Genomic DNA, 23,963 nt, shown 5'->3' on the forward strand with positions numbered 1-23,963 from the left:
CTGATGGGAATGAGCAGAGTGAAAAATTTATGACACGGGGAGAGACTGTACATTTCCAACTTTTCTTGAGGTTAGTGGCCAGAGGTTGAAAATGAAACAAGTCAGCTTGTTTGGGTGTGTTTGTCTTTCCCTTGTCAGGTATTCATGTGTTCATGAAGAGTAGCTAGAGTTGGATTTAGCAGGGGTTGAAGTTATACCAGGCAAATATGCCCAACGGAGAGAGGGGCAAGGAAGGTGAGAGTGTACTTGAGAGAGTGATTATAATGATGGATCATGGATCTAAGGAGAGATGAAGGAGAGATGGATAAGGAGTGATGGGAGGACACCGGTGGATAAGGCACAGTAAGAAGGAAGTAAAAAAAAAAAAATGACAGAAATTAGCAGATTCATCACTTATGCTGAAAAGAATGGATAATTACCACCACAGTTTGTAGAAACAGACGCAGCATGTTAATACTGTCACTTTGGGATGCAGAGAACAGTACTCATTGCTCATTAGGAAAGTTTGTTTTCTGGACTCATCTTCGCTTGATCAAAAGGATACTTCTCAGCCACTGTGAAGTATTTCCCTAAATAAATATCTGTGTTTTATTCTTTATATTTATAAAGTATTTCCATTTTAGTCTTTGTATTTATGGAAATTAGGTGTTTTTAAAAGTAAAATTTTATTGACTTTAGGGAGAAGACAGTAATGTCATGTAAGTCATAATAGAGACTACAGCAAATATTTAGCAGTAATGAAGTGTACTACTGACCTAATCACCGTATTCCTGTTGTTTAAAATCTTAGATTGCCATATTAACATATAAATGGCTACTGGTATGTTTGCAAAGAAAAAAAATTTTTAATGCTTCTTTGTACTTTATCAGTAGGAATGTTGGATTTCTAACTTTCTGTACCGCCCAGCAAATTGTTAATATTTGATGTATCAGAATGTTTTTTTAATCTTTAAAAGTTTTCATATAGATCAATAAGCAGAATATTACCATTACTACCAGAAGCCCCTCTTGTGCCCCCTTCATTTATTGTTTTCATTTTTTAATGTTTTATTTTGAAAAAAATTCAAACTTAGAAAGAGTTGCAAGAAAAGTATTAAAGTCTATACACTGTTCACTCAGATTCACCAGTTATTAACATTTTGCCATATTTGCTTTATAATTTCTCAAAAATATTTTTTTCCTGAACCATTTGAATGCTGATTGTAGACATTGTGCCCTTTTACCCCTGAATACTTAAGCATATATTTCCTAAGAACAAAGACATTGTGTTCCGTAATTATAGGAAACAGTTAATCAATGTCAGAACATCTCATAATGAATCAGTACTTTAATATATACAAGCCATAAATTTTGCTGATTATTTCAATAATATCTTTCATGGCAGTTCTTTTCTTTCCTCCTTGATTTAGGATTTAGTCCAGGATTATTCATTACAATTAACTCCTTTATCTCTTTATTCTTTTTTGATCTGGGACAGCTTCTTGAACATTCTTTGTATTTGTTGACATTGACTTGAAGAGTACAGTCTGGTTATTTTGTAAATCATCCTTCAGTCTGGGTTTGCTTGATGTTCCCACGTTATTAGATTCAGGCTTTGCTTTGGGGGCAGGAATACTACATAAGTAATGTGGTGTTCTCAGTGAATCAGCTTGTAGGTACATGATGTCAGTTTGTCCCGTTTTTAGTGGTGATAACTTTAATTACTTAGTCGTGGTGGTGTCCTTTGCGTTTCTGCAAAGTTACTGTATAAATAAGTAATCTGTGAGGAGACTGCATAAATATTCCGTTTGTCTTTGAACTTTCCATGAATTTTAATGTCCGTTTTTGATTTAGTCAATTATTACTGTAATGACTGAAAATAGTCATTGTCTAACTCTGTTATTCCTGTTACATTTATTAGTTGGCATTCTACTTTAAAAATGAGCTTTTCCACCTCCCTCACCTACTTATTTATTGTTAGACTCATTAATTTTTATTTTATGTGTGAGAGAGTTTGTGTGTGTGGCTTATAAATGGGGTATGTAAACTATATATATACACATACACACACACACACGTATATGTATACACACATATATATGTACTGTAATTCATATTGATGCTCAAATTGTTCCAGATTTGGTCCATGGGAGCCTCTTCAGACTGGCTCCTCTGACCTTTTGACATGTCCCCATCATCTTTTTTTGAGGATTTCTTTATTTTCTGATGTTTCAGTCTTATGTTGTACTTTCCCTGCCCCTTCCCTAGAAGGCAGCCATTTCTTGAAGGAATCCTGATGCTTTTTAGTGGGAAATGGTAATTAGAAACCACGGTCTTGGCAGTAGTTACGCTCATTGCTGTTGGGGTGTCACTATTTCTAGGTCTTTTCAGCACTCAGCTAGGAAAAAGCAAGCAATTTTAATGTGAAATTGCCATATATATGTTATTTTTATAAAATTTTAATCATATAGTCATGTTTCTTCTACTTCTAGCTTGACACCACAGGTTCTACTCCTCTTTCCCTATTTTGTATTGCATCTTCCTTTTTCCCACAGTGAGAACCTAGTTCCAGCAAGTTCAATATATACACTCATTTGCTTAATACTGAAATACACACAAAATAGATTAGAACTGTGCACCTACCATTACAAAAAACAAACCTATTAAATAGAGTTCAAGATTTCTTTCAATTTTTCTTTTTCTTAGATTGAGGGTATAATAGTCAAAATATTGTGTTCAAAAATTTCCTTCAGAGTGGTTATATGTATTAGTCACTTAAAAGATAATTTGATCCATTGTTTCTGTTTCTTTTCAGTATTAGCATTTCTTTTCCTCCATGCTTATTGACTTACTTTCTACATATCTAGAACATTTAACATAGTTCCAAAGGCAAGACTATGCAAAAGTATACTCAGATTAGTCATTCTTTTTGCAATTTTTTTCACTCCTGTCAATAAACAATTTCATTTCATCTAGTTACTGGCTTGTTCTTCCTGTGTTGTTTTTTTTTTTTTACATAAATAAGCAGCTACATAAACATGTTTTTCCTGTTACTTTGAAAGAGTGTCTTATTACTCCTTTAAAGGATTGGCAAGAGTGTATATAGGTGAACACCAGGGATAAAATTAACTCTTTTTAGAATTTTACTTTGAAAGACTTTAATTATTCTGAAATTGAATTTTAATGAAATATATATTTAATATAGGCTTTTATGAAACACAGAATGTTGCTGTTAACTGGTTACACTAACAATATTTATTTCTATTATTGAAGAATTAGGGAAAGAAATACCAACATTTCAAATAAGGTTTTATGAAACTGCAGAAATTAATGTTATTAATTTGTAAAAGCACTGAAATTTATTTCTGGATAATATATATAACCTGAAGTAAGCCTTTGGTTCTTTTCTCATTTCTGCATTTTGACATCATACTGTCTATGTTGAGAAGTATTTCTAAAAATATTCTAGAATTAATAAAATGTTGATAACAAAGACATCTATATTTGAATACCACTAGCAGTCTTAGTTCCACAACAAGTATTTCATATAACTTGAAGAGAATGATACTATCAGAACATGCTAAAGGACTTTAGAAAAAGCATGTCAAGGAAAAAAGAAACAGAACAAGGGGGGTCAGAGACAACAGTATGTAAGAAAAAACATAGAAAATTTATCTCACCAGAAACAGCACCTCTTCTCAGTCTCAGACAAGTACTGCCTCCAAAAAAGCCAATTCAAGCGTTGGGAAGTGGCAGGATCAATATGGGAGGGCCGAATCACCTGATCTAAGGTAAGGCTATTTTTAAACATTGGATACTCCTGATGTTTAGGTCATCAGTGTTGTTTTATCTCATTAGAAAGATAATAAATTTTGACTAGGCTGTACCATTTTCCCCCCTGAATTACACTGTTTCAGTATAGAATTGAGGGTTTTTACACTTACCTTATGAATCAGCCCTTATCACCTCATGTCTCGCCCCTTGTCTCTCTAGCTTTTTATAACATAAATTGCCTGGAACCATGCTAATGGGTGCTCAATAAATGTTTTCCTTCCCTTTGCTGCAGGTTTAATTTTCCTTTCTCATATCATACCCTATTCAAAAACCCCTGGGTGCTTTTCAGTATCTGGAATAAAAGTTAGCTCTCTGAGCCGGTCTTTAGGACCTATAAAATTGGACGCCATTGAATCTTTCCAATCTTTATTTTCCAACTACAGTGCATAAACCTGCCATTCTATTAAGTGGGTCTAGGAAGTACTATCTCTCTTATTGTTGCTATGCTTTTTATTCATAATCCACCCTCCATAGAATTTTGGTTTGTGTTCTAAATCTTAAATTTACAAAGCATACAAACCTTGGATGGATATTGTAAACTGAGCCTGTGAAAATGGGAATAATAATTTCTATCCTAAGTGATGTAATGAGAAGCAAGTGTGTTAGGGTATGAAAATGTATTGCCAACAATAAGCAGTTATACTTTGCTTGACTATATAATCTAAGCAGTTATACTTTGCTTGACTAGAAATACAGACTAAGATACCTTCTTAATTTATCGTTTGAAGTTTTAAATAAGGTAATAGTATATGGGAGTGTGTTTTGTTTGTTTTTGTTGGTAAAGAATTTAAAGCTTTCTTCCTGGGCAGCTTGATGCTGTATTAATGTGTGTTTTGTTTTTTATGTATTTATTGTATTTTATTTTTGGCTGCGCTGGGTCTTCGTTGCTACGTGGGCTTTCTCTAGTTGTGGTGAGCACGGGCTACTCTTTGTTGCAGTGCGCGGGCTTCTCATTGCGGTGGCTTCTCTTGTTGCGAAGCTTGGGCTCTAGGTGCGCTGGCTTCAGTAGTTGTGGCTCGCGGGCTCTAGAGTGCAGGCTCGGTAGTTGTGGTGCACAGCCTTAGTTGCTCCCTGGCATGTGGGATCTTCCCGAAACAGGGCTCGAACCCGTGTCCCCTGCATTGGCAGGCAGATGCTTAACCACTACGCCACCAGGGAAGTCCCATGCTGCTATTACTTTAACATCTGAAATTTCTTTTATATAAACCAGTTGACTTACAATTTTTAGCTTAAAATAGTTATGCTTTTGATATAACAGCTTATTTCTTGAAATAAATTGGCCATTTTATAAGGAAAATATTAGTTTTTAAATCTGAAAGTGATACATTTCAGTACTTAGACTATATAACTTCCCCCTCGCTACCCGCCCCCCCGCCCCCTGTGCCCCAAAAGATGGTTTGGTAACTCAGAAAACCCCCTATTCTGATTTTGTGATTAGTCTCAGGGAGTATAGGTAGTAGGAAATTTGACACTGTATTTTCAGTGTGTATTTTGTGCTTTTGAAAATTAAAAATTAAAAAGAAAAAACAACTGTAGATGAAAGCTACATACACTTTCTTATAGCATAAGATAAAAAATGAGATTCCAGCTCTTGTAATTAATGTAACTGAGAAATGGGGAGTTTTTTTAAAGCATTCCTTAAGCCTCTTTGTAAAGAACGATTAAATGATGGTTGAGATCCTTTTCATAAATTACTGTATTTGGAGACCCAGACTTTTCTCACCCTGTTACTCTTAATTTATATATTATAGTGTTTTTAAATCTTTAAGCTAACTGTAGTATATAACAATAACATTTTATTGGTGCAAGTTTGTTTTGTACAGACTTGTAACTCTTGTAAAGCGAATTAGTGAGAAGAATGAAGTAGTTTAAATGAACACAGAAAATTGGAATAGGCAGTATGGATGATTGCTATAACCTTACGCCAGTGTCCAATTTATTTCTGTATTTTATTTTCATTTTACAATCTTAAACTATGCTCCTTTTAGATAATTAGTTGCAAATTCTAGGTTGTTTTATTAAGCTTGTTTTCCAATATCAGAATACTTTTAAACTAACCCAGACTCTTGAAGAATAGTAAAAATTGCTTTACAATGTATAATCACTAAAATATTTAAACCTGCTCGCATTTTTTATAATAGACAAACAAAACTTAAAAGTGGATGTTAAATGAACATTAAATCTAAGGTTGACTCCCTCATTTGTTCTTGCTGCTTACTATGTGTCTTGATGAAATCGTTTACTGAAAAAACGTACCTGTACTTCATAGCATTTGAGCACTCTGCATGCATGTTGCTATATTGTGTAGCTTGTAAGATTTTATGTGATTGGACATGTGAAGGCCTTTTTTTAAAAATTACCTGTAGAAACATATCTTTTCCTATCAGTGATACATTTAAAAAATGCAACTAAGCATAAATATGGCTGGTAAAGCTTTATTCCAAGCTCTGCACAAAAGTAAGTAAACTTGGCTGCCCTAATAAACACAATTTATGTCCTCCAGTGAGTCACATTTTAGCATATTTCACCTTTAAGTATTCAAGGTTTTTTGTTTGTTTTTAATATAGCTTAACAAGTAACGTGACATTTTAAAAATTCAGGACCCAGAAAATTAGCATGGAAAACATTCTGTGGGCAGGAGGGGGTTTGGAGTTGGTCATACCCAAGCCTGAATATTGACGTTGGCGTGGTACTTCACAAAGGAGCCTCTTTCCACATCTGTGAAAATGAAACTGATTGGACTTACACCTTACTTTCAGTGTACTTACGGATGAAATAATTTTTAAGCCTGTGAAACGCTATTGCAGGGCACCCACTAAAGTGTTAGTTCCCCTTGGATCTCTGCTCCCATCATAGGCTTTACCAGTCTCTTTGAATATGGTGTGATAAGAAATTACATGTCCTGAAGACAGTTTTTTAATTCTGTGATTTTTTGGGGGGGGATGTGTATCACTTTTCTAGACAGAATTCTTTTTTATTAAGTCTCCACTTGAAAAATAGAATATAAGTATAGAAGCAGTACTGTCAGTCCGCAGAACTCAAAAGATCAATATGAAAATATGTATGTAATGAAATCTTTACCATAATGGTTAAACCTTTTTAGATATGACTTTAAATTTATTGAGTAATAAAAACATTAATTTTTATTAACTACTTTAAGTTCTTATAAGTCTCTTCTTTGGGCATGCCATTAGTTGTAGTCCTCGACTTTAGCTCTGTATTGGAGTTACATGGCGAGCTACAAAAAATATTGATGCTTAGGCCTGAGAGACTCAGATTTAACTATTTGCTGTGCACTCTGGGCATTGGGGGTCTTAAACGCTCTCTAGATGATTCTGATGTGCAGGCAAAGTTGAGAACCCCTAATCCATTAGTGGGGTGTGAAGTAAATTTGCTGGTCTCAGCCACCAAATATTTCTTGGTTTTATTTTTGTCTTTTTCCTGTGTTATTTGTAAATATTAATAAAATCATATTTGATATTCATGTTCTTTTTCCTTTATAGTAAATGTAAGTAAGTACTGTTTTATGAAACATTTGTTTTTTTTTATATAATGTATATACTGGATTGCTTTGCAAAATGTGTTTCCTAAATAACTGTTTTGTGGTTTAAAAAGTTTAAAAACTACTGTACTCTATCACTTAAGATGGACTCAGAGGAGAAACTTTTTTCTTTTTACTTTCATCTTTAAAATGGGAATAATAATAGTTGCTACCTCTTAGGATTATTATGAGGAGTAAATCTATATAAAGTGCTTAGAACAGTGCTTTCCTAGCACCATAGTAGGTGTTCAATAAATACTAGCAATTGTTATTACCAAGAAAAGTAATCTTCAGAGCTAGTGCTTTGTTTTTCTCTTAATGCACATTAAAGACTTTTGTTATGAAGACTGTCCTTTATTTTGGCTGGTAAAAAATAAGCTCAGAGATAAATTTGTGGCCAAAGAGTAATAACTAACCTTTTATCTGTTTTCCCTTGTTTCTGATTTTGTTACTCTTAGGATTTCTATTGTATCTATGTAAGCAGCTCTCATACCCTTTCTGGAACATTAGAATCCTCAAAATATGTCATTTTAATTTAATTCCACTAAAATTTCAGAGATGTTTTCATATTCATCTGTGCTAGGAGGACAGGTCGAGGTTCTTGTGAATATTCACTGCCTGTATTAAACTGTAGATTAATGAAACTGTAGCTGTCCACTGTGGTTAGTTGCTCTCTCTTTCAGCTTTTTACTCTATGATTGAGTCCAATATAGAGAAGAGAATCTTGATAACTGCGTTAGCTGTCTGCCTTATTGAACAGTTTGTAAACCCAGATAAACCTGTGCTATGTAGAAATCCAAGTTACAGTAGATCCTCATGGTGAAGCTCTACTAAATTTTTTTATTCATTGAAATAGAAAGTGGTACATCAGAAACTTTAATAATAATATGGTTCAATATTGTTTTCCATAATGTGACATCAGAATTGATGTTTAATTATTCACCTGTGTTAAATATTAAGTGATTTTTGTTACTTTGGTACATATGTGTCTGTTGTAAAATATTTCTAACAAAATTTCTGATTAAGGTAAATCAATTTGTGTGGTAAAAATGCTTGGGCAAGGGGCTGTTACTATTATGGACATGTAAGGAATTGCAATTTTCTAGACTCCCTCTAGTGATATACATTTATTAAGGCTAATTTCTCATTTGTATGTTTTTATTTTATTTATTTTTAAAAATATTTATTTATTTATGGCTGTGTTGGGTCTTCATTGCTGTGTGCAGGCTTTCTCCAGTTGGCGGTGAGCGGGGGGCCACTCCTCGCTGCGGTGCATGGGCCTCTCATTGTCGTGGCCTCTCGTTGCGAAGCATGGGCTCCAGGCGTGCAGGCCTCAGCAGTTGTGGCACGTGGGCTCAGCAGTTGTGGCTTGTGGGCGCCAGACCTCAGGCTCAGCAGTTGTGGCACACGGGCCCAGTTGCTCCGTGGCATGTGGGATCCTCCTGGGCCAGGGCTCGAACCCATGCCCCCTGCATTGGCAGGCAGATTCTTAACCACTTCACCACCAGGGAAGTCCTGTATGTTTTAGAAACATAATATTTGCCATTTTGACTCTTTAGTGATAGAGCAATCCATTTAAAGCTGAAAAAGGTAATCAGACATCTCTGAACATATCGAAGATAAACTTTAATAAATGAGTACTCCCATGTGTCCCAGAATTTTTGAAAACATAAGTCCTTAGAAATCCATGGTCAAAGGTTATAGAATCTTTCCCCTTTTGCTACTTTTAACAATTCAGAGAACTTATAATCCAAGTTGCAAATCCAAACAAATTTGTGAGAATTTGTTCTTGATGGGAATAAATTTAAGAAGATGGAGAGGGGAGAATCCAGCGATTGAGAATAGAAGAGAATGGAAAAGAAAATAGTAGGGTAGAAATAAGGATTTTTACTATGAAGTTTAGGTAGTAATAAATGGTGAGGGAAATCCTGGTTTCAGAATATACACCTTTATCGTTTGGGCTGTTGGATCTGAGATGTGAGCTGATGGCACGTGCTTTGATATGAAATTATAGTGGTCATAGCTTTGTAAGTATTTTAAGTTTTAGGCAAAAATTAGAGCAATATTTGTTTTGTCAGAAATATTTCAATTTTTCTAATGTGTGACTGTTAGGATAGTTTCCCAGCTGCACTGAAGGGTACAAGTTAAGTAAAATCACTTTTGATCTTTGAGATCATGAGGGAACCTAGGGGGTCAATGACCTAGGCATAAAATCAGAAAGGCTTGAACATTTTTTAAATGTATTAACAGAAATCTTAAGTGGCAGGATAGTAAGCAGGAATTAACTATGTAGTTGAAGACATTTCAAATGCCATTATAGGCTTTTTGTAGGTCTGTCTTCTTGTTTTTGTGAGCATAAAATTATTTATGGGGCTTTTCAAGGTTTACTTGAAACATACCTTCAGTAGTTCTTGATTTCCAAAAGTCTTAAGTTTTTCAAAGGCTGCTTATCTTGCTAGAAGGCAGCATGGCTCAAGGGAAGGGGTCTGAGGCTTTGGAATCAGGAAGACTCAGGTGTGAAAGTTAGTTTTGCCATGTAATTATTACTGAGGTCAGTGACATCACTCTGGCTCTAGCTTTATCATCTCTAACAAGTATATATTAATTTTTTAAGTTAAGGGTTATTATGAGGTTTAGGTATAGAATGTAATCATTCAATAATTGGTAGCTGCTGTTATTAGTCATTTTAGGAACCTAACTGTAGTGACCTGAAGGATCTATGGTACTTTGATTGTTTTACTTCTGTAAAATTTTAAAAACAGAATTGTTCAGAACTGAAATATAGATGAAGAGAAATTCATCTAATTTGCATCCACTTTTCATTGCCAATTCCTACAAGTGACTTCTGTATCTTGTTAAGCATATATTTTTTTATAAAGTTCTTAGCTACGCGTAAAAATGGCTTTTAACGTTATTTTATTTTCTTTTATTGTTAGATTTTCCTATTGAATTTGCAGCATTATTTTGTGATAGACTGTTTTTCCATATACTCACAAACTTTAATCGTTGTAAATACAATTGGAGGTGGGGCTGGCATTTAAATATTTGAATTTTTCTAACTAAAGGCAAGTTATCAAGAATGAAAAAGTGGTTCCCTATTTATTTTTTCTAATTCTCAGAATAAATCACTAAGGAACATAACCTTTATGTATCAAAATGAGCATTATTTCTTTTCAAGCCGTTTTGAGGAATTTTTAAGATTTCTGTAATAGAACTATGATATGTGTTACCATTATAGTGGCCAAAAATTTTTATTTCCATTTGTTTAACATTTGCTACTGATTCAGTTCCACAAAAATAAATTCACTTGGAGACTATTAAAAAAATAGTAAATTTTGAAGAAAACCTACAAAAATACTTAAAATTTAGCATTATGATCATTGTTTGGTGTGTTGGTCTTAGCTAATTAATAAAATTTAGTTTTTATGACTATGCAAAGTAGTGAGATCTAAGTGAAGTTTTTTCAATATGTGTTGTGATCTGATTTTATTTTAAATTACATTGCAAAGGGTTTTAGCCTTTATTTCTCACCTAATATTTGTGTTATTGTCCAAACATCTAATTAGGTGAAACTGAAATGATTCAATTTTTATGTTACAGGAGATTACCTGGGGCAATTGATGTTATTGGTCAGACTATAACTATCAGCCGAGTAGAAGGAAGGCGACGGGCAAATGAAAACAGCAACATACAGGTTTAGTATTTTAAAAGTTATTATTTTTTTTAAATGAAGGATTATATCTGTGTTCTAATTTAATGTATTCATTCATAGCACTATGCTATATGTAAGGTGATTTAGGTACTACAAAGGGGATTTAAAATGTGGAATCAATCACCATGTTATTACAAAAGCTGTTCCATTTAAAATTTATAACCTTTGGATCTTTTTCAGTAAGATATTTTTTTCCTTGCTATAAATGTGATATATAGGCTCATTGGACTAAAAAAGGAAAATATGGGAAAAGTTTAAAGAAGAAAATAAAACCGTCGATAGTTCTGCCATCTAAAGATAACCACTCTTAACATTTTGGTACATCTCTTCCTCGTCACTGAGCAAGATTGGGATAGATACTACTATGGTTATATTTTTGTGTATCCTTTTTTTTTCCATATAAAATTATCATTTGCATTTTCCCATATTCTTAAAAATATTTAACACCTCCTCATGATAGATTTATTGTATGGCTATACCATAATTTATTTAATGTGACATTTCTGGGTGAAGTAGATCTCTTTGTTTTTCAAGTGAAAGAATGAAAGAAGATGAGTTATTAGCTTGTATAATTCAAGTTTGAACTTTGAGTAATGGAGACTTTCAGCTATTAGCTTGACCTCACTTTTTTTCATTATTTATTTTCTTTCTCTGAGTACTTTAAAAGATGTCCAGTGTTTTGATTCTTTATTACCTTTAGTAAATTATGTAAATGTTCTTTTTAGCACCTTTTAAGGTAAATTATTTCTAGAATGGAAGATAATCCTCTTTTTTACCCCCACCATTAAAATGTCATGCTTTCTTAAAATAATACTGCTTTCTACTTTAAAAACTAGCTTATCAGCATAAGCCTTACAAAAATTACTGTACTTAAATGTAGGAAAAGTTAATGAAAGATTATGTTTAAATGATATGCTTTAGCCAGCAAGGATTTGAAAAGTATACATTAAATATATAAAATCATGTTGCCTGTTTCTTCTAGTTTTCTCAAACATGTTTGCACATCAGAATCCCTTAGGGAACTTGTCAAAAATTCAAATTTCTAGGCGCCACTCTCCTGTAGGTTCGGTTTCTGTCCCTTACCTGTTCACATAGATCAGTATTTTGTAAATACTTTTTAAGTATAAACCCTTGTTCTTAAAGTTACAAGGCTTACATGAAGAAGTTTTTTATGTATCTGGCTGCCTGTTAGTTGCACCCTATTGATGCATGCCTTATAGTCTCTTACTTTGCAACCTGATAATGACAGGCCTTGGTACAGTGAATATCTGGTTCTATTGCCATGTTAATTTCTTAATGCTAGTATCTATGACTAATGATTATATTGCCTTAATTTGAATACTTTAAATTTGGTTGAGTAACAAAGATAATACTCATTACATTTTATTTATGAAGTACTTAATTGTCTCGTTTAGAATATTTTTAGAACAATTATTCCTTAAGAATTTTATTTGTAATGATTCAGTTTTGTCTAGGCTTTGAATGTGAACATTTAAAAAAGTGTGTTTGAGAGTGAATACTCACATCTGTATAATATACACACACATCACACACATAGAAAAATTACTCCTGCTTCCCCAGAATATATGTAAGTGAATAAAACTTATTTCTTAGATTAAATGAGATTCATTTACTGAGTTTAATCTTAGATAAGAACATTTATTCATCTTTTTAATTAACTATGCTCTAATTTTAGGTCCTTTCTGAAAGATCTGCTACTGAAGTAGACAACAATTTTAGCAAACCACCGCCATTTTTCCCTCCAGGAGCTCCTCCCACTCACCTTCCACCTCCTCCATTTCTTCCACCTCCTCCCACTGTCAGCACTGCTCCACCTCTGATTCCACCACCAGGTAAATAGTAAATAAGACATTTGATTTTGCAAGAAAAATAACCTATGAGTGTTTTTAAAATTTTGAATTTAACAATTAAAGTATGTATTTGAAAATAGCATCTTCATTGATTGCACTACATTAAAAGTAATAGAATATGAAATTGATTATGTAAAATCTTCAGTAGATTCACACTGAAACAGATGTATATGTGTCTTACTTTTTCAGTAAAGCAAAGAAGCAATGTACTAAAATAGGGAAGAATGGACAGACACTAAAATTGTGATCCAAAAATATGATAGTGATCCCCAAATTAAAGTTGCTAGTTGTGTATGTATAAATTCACATTGAATCATATTAACTTGTTTTGAAAAAAAATTTAAAGATACTTTCAGAATGGTGTAGGTCAAAAAAATTACATCCTGTGAAGGGATTGAAATGAAAATCTCAGTCTGTCTGGTCATCTTTCTTTGTATACTGGTTTCCTTTTAGGAGACTGTTTCTGGGTGCCAGGTATCTGATATTTACCTCTACTGCACAAGAGAGAAAATTAATGTCATTTTTTATCATATTCTTAGTCACTTTTGGTTATTTATTAAAAACTAGATCAGTGACAGTAGAAAAAAATTCACAAATAATTACCATATTTTATACTTTCATCCTTTTGTCTGAAGACCTTTGTTATTTTATTCATGATAGGCTTTCAATATTTATATCCCTTAATCAATTTTTAATGAAACTAACAGGATTGATTGAGATAATAATTACTTTCTTCCTAGGGAGAATGCCAGTAGTAAATGTTAAAAATTAGCTCCTGGTCCTAACCAGAACTACATGCGCTACATATGTTAAAATTTGCTTTCTATTAATAAAATCAGTTTAGGGCTTCCCTGGTGGCGCAGTGGTTGAGAGTCCGCCTGCCGATGCAAGGGACACGGGTTCGTGCCCCGGTCCGCGAAGATCTCACATGCCGCAGAGCGGCTGGGCCCGTGAGCCATGGCCGCTGAGCCTGTGCGTCCGGAACCTGTGCTTCGCAACGGGAGAGGCCACAACAGTGAGAGGCCCGCGTACCGCAAAAAAAAAAAAAAAAAATCAGTTTATACTAGAGAGGCTTGTCCACTCACTTTGAATTTGCAAGAGAGTTGTCTTTGTTTTAAGCGGTGGGGATTGTAATTAGAATACAGAAGCACTTAAAGGGTGTGACTAATCCTTACCTGTAATACTCATCCTGGCCTCGAAAATTCACCTACTGCATTAGCCCCACAAGCACAATGCCTTTGATTTTCTTCTGAGATTACTTCTGCTTTCAAAAAGGATAATTATGAAACCTGACTACGGCTTTAGGGAACCTGTTTTCTCAAAAATAGAGGAAAGAGAAGAGTGGAGAGGTTACTCAAGAGAACATTATTTCTAAAGTTCAGTGAGTTTCTTGTTCCAACAATAAATTGCTTGTTCTGAATCCGAACCCATTCAGAAGTTGTGCCTGGATCTGTGACTCTTGAATCTTCAATGTGGTGAGAATTAACTAAATGAAAAGAGAAAGTAATGAGGACTTAGTGATCCATAAATGAGTCCTTTGCCCTATGAAAAAGATAAAATGTAGAAATAGTTAATTTTGAACGTATTTGATTTAATGAGACTAAAAGATGATCAATGTATGTGATAACAGTCTTTACACTACATTGCTTTGTAATCTTATTTAAGCTTTACCAGCTACTAAAGGTGATTTAAAAGAATTTTATTTACTAGCTACTATAGTGTATTCCCAGATGGCTAACATATTTCAACACTTGCTATTTATTAAAGTAAGTGAGAGAGAGGCGGTGTGAACTAATGATAAAAAAATAAATACTTCCCTGGTGTAAGAATATTTAGAAGCCCTGTAGGATATTGATAGGCAATGGCATTATCTGGATGTGTGTTCTTTTTCAAAATGGCAAAATCATTCCATTTCTTTGCCGTATAACCTTTGTTTATAAGGATGACAAATCTTTTAATTATGTTTAGCTTATCTATGACATTATACTGTAGAGTACCAGTGATTATTGCTTAAGCTGTCTATTTAATATTAATTTTCAGCTACATGCTTTCCATATTTTAAACACCTGTCCAGATTTCCTTTGATGCTTATCCTTAGAGAACATTTCCATGTCATCCTGTCAGCATTGAAGGAATACAAATTCAGATGAATTCTAATGCTGGTTAAGCAGTACCTATCTGTGGTATATTTGCTGGGGGTGGTAGTGAGGGAAAGATACCAATTCATATTGAAACCAAATATTTGTAAGTTGAGACTATCTGGATTACTCCTTATTTTACTAGATTGTGAGCTGTTGGAGAGAGCATAGGCTGTGTATTTCCATTTATGTTTCCTGCAGCGCTAATCACAGAGGTCTTGTGTATACTTGACATTCCCTTAATATGTTAGCTAATTGAGTTAACAGGATATTTATGTATCCATAACACCAAAGGGATTATCAGATTGACAGTTGGTACAGGCACTTATTAATCAGAATGAGCACGGGCTTTAAACTACAGTATGGCTGCATAGATATATATACGTATACCAGATGAATGTAGGCCTTGATTAAAGCCACATTTTCAGTTACCATTTACCACAGAGTCACATGATTACAGTATATTCTGTATAGTTTGCTGTAATTTAGATCACCTTAAGAAGCATAAGCAACTAATGAACGAAAGCTGTGGTTCAGGAGTCTTTTTGTAAGTACTGCCTTAAAAAACACTCCATTTGTCTTTGAGAAACCTTGGGTTTTCTTTTTGCTTCCTTGAGAAATAATTAAAGGAAAAATGAAGAAAAATCTTTGGAGAATTAATTTGAACATTTTAATGTTGCATTTGTTAACATTAGCTTTCAAATGCTTAAGTTTCTAAGACTGTAGTTCTGTATATGGTGGAACAAATATAATAATGATGTATTATGCCCTTAATTTGGGATGTTATCCAGATTTGCTTGGAATAGTCCTATTATATGTTTTGTCCCAGGTTAATTATTACTATTCACTCTCAGAAGCGCCCTGGTGTGGAGGATTAAATTTATGGTCAGCTCTTGGAGGTTTACAGATGTGGCTTCTTGCATGAGTGGACAGTTACTCCTTAGCAACAGTGAATTGATAGAGACCGCTTCATTCAAGGAACTTTTACTGTCAGGTAGTTAACAGAAAAGAAGAGGGTGTGTTGCTTCCTCTCCCCCTCAAATACACATACATCTAGAACATACATGAAAGTGACAGAGAGGCCAAAATCATATTTCTGGCCACAATGGATTTGTACGGAGAGCAGAGGAGGTTTTGTTTTGGAGAGTACAACAAACATGTAAGGTCCTAAGTGAATGTTGTGAGTTCTGGATTAGCTTTTTTAAATGAAAAAGTATTTAATATGGTTCCTTGCCACCATACTAACAGTAGCTTGAAAACAAACACTGGTTATTCAAGATCTTCCTTAATTTTCAGAAAATCTATTATTTTCATTTTCTAGTGAACCAGAAAATTAGATTATTAGATAATCTAAAATTAGATTATTTTCCTGTTAGCAGTATGGTTTCTAGCACAGAGGCTATCAGACGTTTTGGTTACAGACCCCTTTATACTCTTTAAAATTACTGTAGACCCCAGAGAGCTTTTATTTATGTGTGTTATATCAATTTTTTTATTAGAAATTAAAATATTATATATATATATTTTTATTTTTTGCGGTACACGGGCCTCTCACTGTTGTGGCCTCTCCCGTTGCGGAGCACAGGCTCCGGACGCACAGGCTCAGCGGCCATGGCTCATGGGCCCAGCCGCTCCGCGGCATGTGGGATCTTCCCGGACCGGGGCATGAACCTGTGTCCCCTGCATCGGCAGGCGGACTGTTAACCACTGCGCCACGAGGGGAGCCCTAAAATATTATATTTAAAATATTATTTTGAGAGTATGCATAATAATCCCATTACATATTAAGATAATATTTTTATGAAAAATTATTTTTTCCAGAATGACAACATTTAGTGCAAACAGTGGCCTTGTTTTACACTTTTGCAAATCTCTTTACTATGTGGCTTACTAGAAAAAAACCGGATTCTCCTATTTGCTTCCACATTAAATCTATTGTGATTTCACATGTCATGTAGCCTCTGGAAAACTTCATTGTATACTTGTAAGAGAATGAGCATGAAAATGGCAAATAACAGCCTAGTGTTTATGAAAGGAGTTTTGACCTTGCAGATTCCTAGAAGGGCTTTTGGGACGCCCAGGAAGCTCCAGATAACACTTTGAGAACTGCTGCTTTGCCAGAAGCTTGGCCTGTATTCGATGAATATTTTCTGCATCCTTGAGGAAGTACAATTTTGTCCCTTTATGTGAGAAGCTGTTTTGTGAATATAACATTTATTAAGCTGATTTTATAGTTCCATGAAGATTTTTGGTCTTACACAGCAAATCCACATATTAACTGATGCTGTTTGCCAAAAATGTAAGCATTTTAAAAATGTAGTTTCTAGAAATACCTTTTGAAAAATAATTTCTTGAAGTTTTTGAGAACTGTACTCGTTTTCTATTTTGTTGTGTTTTTCTGTATTTTTTTTAAAAAACCAAGAGTCTGTCAGTGTTTTCAGTAAACTCAAAGTAGGGTGTAATGCTAATTATCTGTAACAAATAGTATTTTTTGGCACAATTAAGTAAAATTTAAGTTTTAATAGAAAATAAAAGCTCCTTCAGGATGTTGATATTTTTAAATGTCTTTTTTCCCCATGGATGCTCCCTTTATAATTAGAATTTAATTATGGTTTAATATTTGCCTTTTGTTTGTGCTACTCTTCCAGTCACTTTGCCATTAGATGTGAGCTTGTAGAGATTAATTCCTTTACAAGTTATTTGTAAAAATATTGATATTTCTATCAGAGACGTTTTTATTTGTCTAACATAGAATTTTTGTTTTCCATAGGCTTTTAGATTATAATAGGATTAAGAGATCTTAATAAAGATAAAATAGTTCACCCATTTTATAGTTAATGTAAAATTATCTTTTTTACTTTTAGGTGTGGAGTATGCTGATAACTATTTTTGTTGCTTTAACTTTAGTGACCATATCACCTTCTAACATTTTTTCTTTAAAATTACTTCCATTCCTTTTTGCACCTTTGTGATTAATTACTTTATTAAGAAATAGTTTTATATTAGTCTACATCCTGTTTTTTTTAAAAGGGTACATGGTAGATGATGTATGTGTATATATAGTATTTAAAATATTGATACATAGAAAAGCATGTGGTGGAAGGTAATATTTAAAGATTTTTATAAAACTTTTTGTACTCAGTTTTTTTGTGCAGAGTTTACTTACGAGCTTGATGACTTGACAGTGGAAATTGGTGAGACATGAGGAAAGTGATCAGGCTATCAATTTGTAACATGCTAGTGTTGATGAAATTTGTCATTTACAAGTGAGAAATAGGAAGCATAGTTCACATAGTTCTTTGCTGTGCTTTTTTCTTTCATTTGAACTGAATAGAGAAATGATAGGTAGTAACTATATGTATTAGCTCTTGCTCCATAACAAATTACTGTAGAACATAGTGGCTTAAAACAACATACATTTATTATTGAACAGTGTTTGTGGGTTAGGAATGTGGGGACAGCTTAGCTGGTCCTCTGCTTCAAGTTCTCTCAGAGGCTTTGAGATGGTCATCTCAAAGGCTTGACTAAGAAAAGATTTCTGTTCAAGTTCACTGACCTCTTTGTTGAAAAGATTCACTTCCTCTCCAACAAGGTAGCTGGCTTCATCAGAGCGTGAATGCTGAGAACACAGTAGAGGAAACCAGCAAAATAGAAGTCACTCTCTTTTGTAACCTAGTCACGGAAGTGACATCCCATCATTTTTGCTGTATTTCGCCTGTTAGAAATAAGTCATTATATCTAGACCACACTCAAGGGGAGGATATAAATACCAGAGGTATAAAAAGACATGAATACCAGAAGGCAGGGATCAATGGAAGCCATGTCAGAGATTGCTATCACCTAACTCTTTTTTGCCATAGCTATATAAAATAATGATACGATACATTGAGAATGCGTTCATAGATAATTTTTATTCATTTATCTTTTGAGTACAGAGCCTCTATTAACTTTGTGGGAGTTTTTGAAATATAGATGAGTTCCTTTTGATATGATGTTTTGCTGGTCTGCTGTCTTTCTGTTTCTTTGCATCAATTCCTTCAGTCCCTAAATAGGATTTTAGGTCCCCCCCCCACCCCTATGCTTCTTTACATTTACAAGTACTTACTACATACTGGAATTAGTTAAATCCTATTCTCTTTCTTTTAAAGATGCCAGATAGTATAGGCTGTCATACAGCTGTACTGTTTTACTTAAGAATGTCACATGCTTTGTTTGTTTCATAAAAATTTGAAATGGAATTTATGTTACGTGTTTTGAATATTGAGGTGCTCAGCAATGCAATTAATAGAGAAGTTTGGATGTAATCCAGTGATTTCAGAGTATGGTCTCTGGTCAGCAGCATCATCATCTCCTTGTTTGGGATGCAAATTCTCTGCCTCACTCCAGACCTACTGAATCAGAAATTCTAGGGGCGGGGCCCAGCAGTCTGTGTTTTAACAAATTCTTGAGGTGATTCTGATGGCCACTGAAGTTTCAAAACCACTAATCTATTCATTCCCTTTAGAACTTGAATATTACTTTTCCAAAAACTTTTGGCCTGTAATAGAAATCTTGCTTTTACTATTGTGTGCAAAACTTTCCAGGAAAACAAACATTTTTTCCCTACTCATTTTACAGATAAAGGATACAAAAAAGAAACACAGTGCGTGCTTTGTGTATTTCAAGCCTGTTGGCTGGGCAGCATGTATGTTGGCCAGGAAAGGTGGGATTGTTGAGGGAGACAGGACGGGGAATTTTGAGATGCATTTTCTTTTTCATTACACTGTTTCTTTTGTTAACAAAAGTCAAATACCAAGCGGTGATTATTTTAGATGAAAATTGTGTTGGTTTAACATTATATCACATATTAAATTTTCTTAGTAGCATTTTGAAAATACATTTGCTAATTGTCAAAGAATGGATTGTATAATGTTTCATCAACTTTTAAGTTCTGTTTCAGTGAACACTTACCAATAAAGATTTGCATTGAATTATCTTAGATGAAATATGGGTCTCACAAGAAGGACCCTTTATAAGTTCTCATGCCAGCTTTCTGATGTGTAGATACTGTTTGGAAAGACATCTATATCTGTCTATGTTGCATAATTTTTGTGTTCTTAATTCTTTTCAGTTGATTTTTAAAAAATCTGTCCTATGATACTACTGTAGTAAGATTAAAATTTAAAGCAAAATGTTTGTAATTTTAACTACCTTCGTAGCATACTTAATAGTTTGGTTATATTCTTTTATTTTTATGTTTTGTGAAAGTTTGATAAATGTTTTTGAGGACTAAATTTTGAGAGGTCTGACTAGTATTTTCTTACTTCACATGAATTCATATTGTAGTTAGCTGAAGTGATGCATGTTGCTTGTGTATTGACTTAGGTAAAGTTATTAGGATTACAGAGTGGGTTGCTGAAGTTGGTATGGTTTTTTATCTTACACACCTAGGACAATAGTCATTCATTTAAATAGTCATGTATTCAAATGTGAAAACTAGGTCACATAGTGAAGTACAGTAGTGCTCTAAAAATATCTATACTGTTCTAAAGAAAATCAAGTAATAGTAGACATTAAGAACGTTTAATATGCTCTGCCTTCCTTGATTTCCCATTTAGTTTGGTGTCTGGGACTCTGCTAGTTTGTATTGTTTGCTGGATTCTTTTAGCTTAGTAATATAGGAAGCAGCAAGGTACCTCAGGATGGATGAGAATTACCATGAAGTGTAGCTCATTTTAGTAGACTTGTGGATGCCTAATGATTTTTGAAACATGATAGCTGTCTTATATATCTTTTTCAATCTTCTTGGTTTTTGTAAGTTTAGCTTATCCTTTTATTGCACGGGTGGTTAAATAAGGTGCTTCATTCTCCATTTTAAGGCCATTTGCTGCTTTAAGATCTTTTTGTATAAACCTCTTATTCTGGTAAAACATGCACAGAAAAAGTTTAAATAAATTATTGGCAGATGTTTCATTGACAAGCAAACACTTGAAAGCAGTTTTTTTCATTATTTTTTCCTATGCATTTAGTTAATGAATTAGATTACTTTTTCCTCTTTGGGAATAGTTTTGATGCAGTTTTTAAGATTGGATTTAGTAAACCATTCTGACTTTGTTGAAGTTACTATGGTATAAAATTTTCCTTGAAAAAGTTATTTGTTTTTTAAAGTTTTCTACTTAGAAATGTCATTTTTCTTCAAACAAGAAACTTATAATTTGCATGACACATAAATTTTAAATTAGGGTTTATAGGCACATTTGACCAATGTAAATTGAGAATGTTTATACATAGCTTATTTCTTAAAGTTTTAATGTGTGCCAATGAGTGAGAGTCACTCAAATTAGTATTTACTGACTTCTATAGAAGTAGACTTAGTGTGCCCTAGGGGTTTATATATATGAATTGGCTATACCCCCATCCTCCCACAAGTCAAGGGAAGTAATAACCTTTCCACACTCCTGTCAACAACAGTAAAACAATTCACACTAACACTTGAACCTCCCTCGTAGCTTTACTAAAGTGAATATCCATCATCTTCCAAGTTACCTTGCACTACCTGCAGTATTTAAGAGCCCATTGATCACTTTCCCTATTAAACTGTTAAAATAACAAGATCAGATGTTGATTATCAAACTTAGTGTTAATTTCATGGAGTTTGATATTTGTGTATGCACAAGTGTGCTTTTTTAACTGATGTCTCACTTTGTTTGTGATCACAACTAGTGGGGGAAACCTTGTTATGAAGTTGTTAGACTGGGATTTCATCAGGAAGTCTGACGTTACATTTGAATTGTTGGTCCTCTGCAAGAAAACAGAATGCTGCTTTTGACGGAATAAGCCAGGACAATGAGGCGAGGGGTTTTATTTCAAGGTTTTCTTTGGTGATGGCATAAATACATAACAGGTTATGAAATCCAATTACTATATTAAATTTCATCACTTGTTTTTTAGGTATTCCAATAACTGTACCACCTCCAGGTAAAACTTTTTTTTCATGTTTTCTCCATCATTGTTAATAAACATGAAATTTCAAGCTTACAGTTACAGGAGGGACAGTGTTGATGTGGTTAGAATGTGGAATAGGCTATTGGGATTTCAAGGTCCTATTTTCAGCTCTGCCTTTGCTTCATTCGAGTTTTGATTAAGATATTTAGTTTTCTTATACTTGTCTTACCCATTTCTGTAGAAATAGACATTCTGAGAAATTTTTTACCATATCAATTTATTAAAGAAAACAGGATAGAATTAAAAATAAAATTTTAATTAAAAATTGTTTTTTCAGACCAATGAATTTTTTATGTATGATGAAGTGACTGCAAGAGAAGAGAAAGGTCATTTATCTTGACTTTATCATGGTTTCTAATTTTTTTATTTTTACCCTGCTGGCATAACTCAATGTTGTGAGAAAGTATGTTCTGAACCACACAGATAGGTTGACAGCTGGACAGATGGTTGTTCATAGAGCAATGATTAAATTGTTCATTGTTGTAAGGATATGATCAATAGGAGTTTATATGTGGCCCAGTGTTTTTTACATTTTTTTTTCAGTTCTTTTTAAATTTTTTTATTTTTTGGTAGTGTGATACAAATATGATAGCAAGTGTATTTACTGAGTTCAGTATTAAAAGTCAAGAAGTATAAAGAGAATGAGAGGTGACAATGCTTGGAAGGGTGGGTCTAAGTTCAAAATGACCTTGATAAACAGAAAATAGTGGAGTTTAGATAGCATAGGATAGTATACATATTTAGATGTGGGATAGAGAGTCACTGATTATGTATGAATATGGCTGAAAAAGACTTACTAGGAAAAGTCATAAAGGAATCATTGGTGTGTCTTTATAGGTTAAAAAGAAGTGATTGTAAGGCTATATAAAGTAGGATTGTGACTCTAGGACTAATGTAGTGATTGCTAAATTTTACACTGCTAAGATGCTTAATAGAGGAGAACCTAAAAACTGGACACAGTGAAGATGAGCATGGTGAATTTGAAACAGCTTGAAGCAGGGCTAAAAATGGATTTAAATGGACTTTTGAGAACGGTTAGGAGAACTGGGGTTCATTTTTACCTAGAATACTAAAAAGGAGGCTTAGTGGAAGTGTTTTCAAACATGTATTTCCATGGATTGCTTTTTGTCCTCATGCAGATCAGCATATGAATTGTAGTGAGAGAGATTCGAATTATATAATTTAATGTGCTTCCTAATAGGGTTATTAAAGCTTGGCAGGAATTGGTGTCATAGGAATTGGTATCATAAGTTGTAGAATCTTCAAGTCTTGTTGGGATATTTTATTGCCTATCTGAATTTGAAAGTGCAGAGTAGATTTAACTGTTAAGGTCCCTTGTAGCCATACTCTGTGGTATTTCATTTAGGTTTTGTGAATTATTCAGAATGCAGACCTCATGATATAAAGGTGCAAATTATTTCATTTCTAAACTAATTTAAAAACTACATTATGTGCTTTTCTTTATAAATTAGTTCTTTAGGGTTGTACTATTTAAAACGTATTTTATGATGGATGTTCTCAGCCTTAAGCATTTATATATTTACTGGTAAGATTTTATTTATAAATTATACATTTTAAGGAAATTTATATACATCTAAACTCTCAAAATATTTTTTGAAAGAGGTAAATGCTATTTTATTTGCTTTTCTTCTAAAATACTTAAAATATATCTGGTGGCAACACTACTACTGTTTTATATATGGAAAAGGTAAGGCATTGAGATTAACTTTCTCACACTCACAAAATGGGCTGTGTGTGGTGCTGAAAATAAGACCGGGTGTCCTGACTCCCAGTTTGTGCTCTGTGTATTAGACCAGACTGTTCATTTAAAGTTATATTCCTCCAAAAATCTGTTCATAAATTTAAGCTCCATTTTTTTTCTGTCCATTATAACATAGAGAAGCA

The 23,963-nt window shown here is 33.6% G+C and overlaps 1 protein-coding gene across 32 annotated transcripts in view; it reads left to right on the forward strand.

The window, feature by feature from the left end:
* FIP1L1 (factor interacting with PAPOLA and CPSF1) overlaps nucleotides 1–23,963 on the forward strand; it is a 68,419-nt gene that overhangs the window by 24,116 nt on the left and 20,340 nt on the right. For 9 of the 32 annotated variants that reach the window (XM_032632087.1, XM_032632086.1, XM_032632093.1 and 6 more), the window contains 4 exons: nucleotides 3,662–3,769; nucleotides 10,954–11,047; nucleotides 12,762–12,918; nucleotides 22,005–22,031. In XM_032632087.1, the coding sequence (XP_032487978.1) occupies nucleotides 3,662–3,769; nucleotides 10,954–11,047; nucleotides 12,762–12,918; nucleotides 22,005–22,031 (386 nt within the window). The remainder of the gene's footprint in view (nucleotides 1–3,661; nucleotides 3,770–10,953; nucleotides 11,048–12,761; nucleotides 12,919–22,004; nucleotides 22,032–23,963) is intronic. The other 23 variants (XM_032632098.1, XM_032632097.1, XM_032632105.1 and 20 more) reach the window with 3 other exon arrangements.

Source organism: Phocoena sinus, chromosome 5 (genome assembly GCF_008692025.1).
Source record: "Phocoena sinus isolate mPhoSin1 chromosome 5, mPhoSin1.pri, whole genome shotgun sequence".
Lineage (NCBI taxonomy): Eukaryota > Metazoa > Chordata > Mammalia > Artiodactyla > Phocoenidae > Phocoena > Phocoena sinus.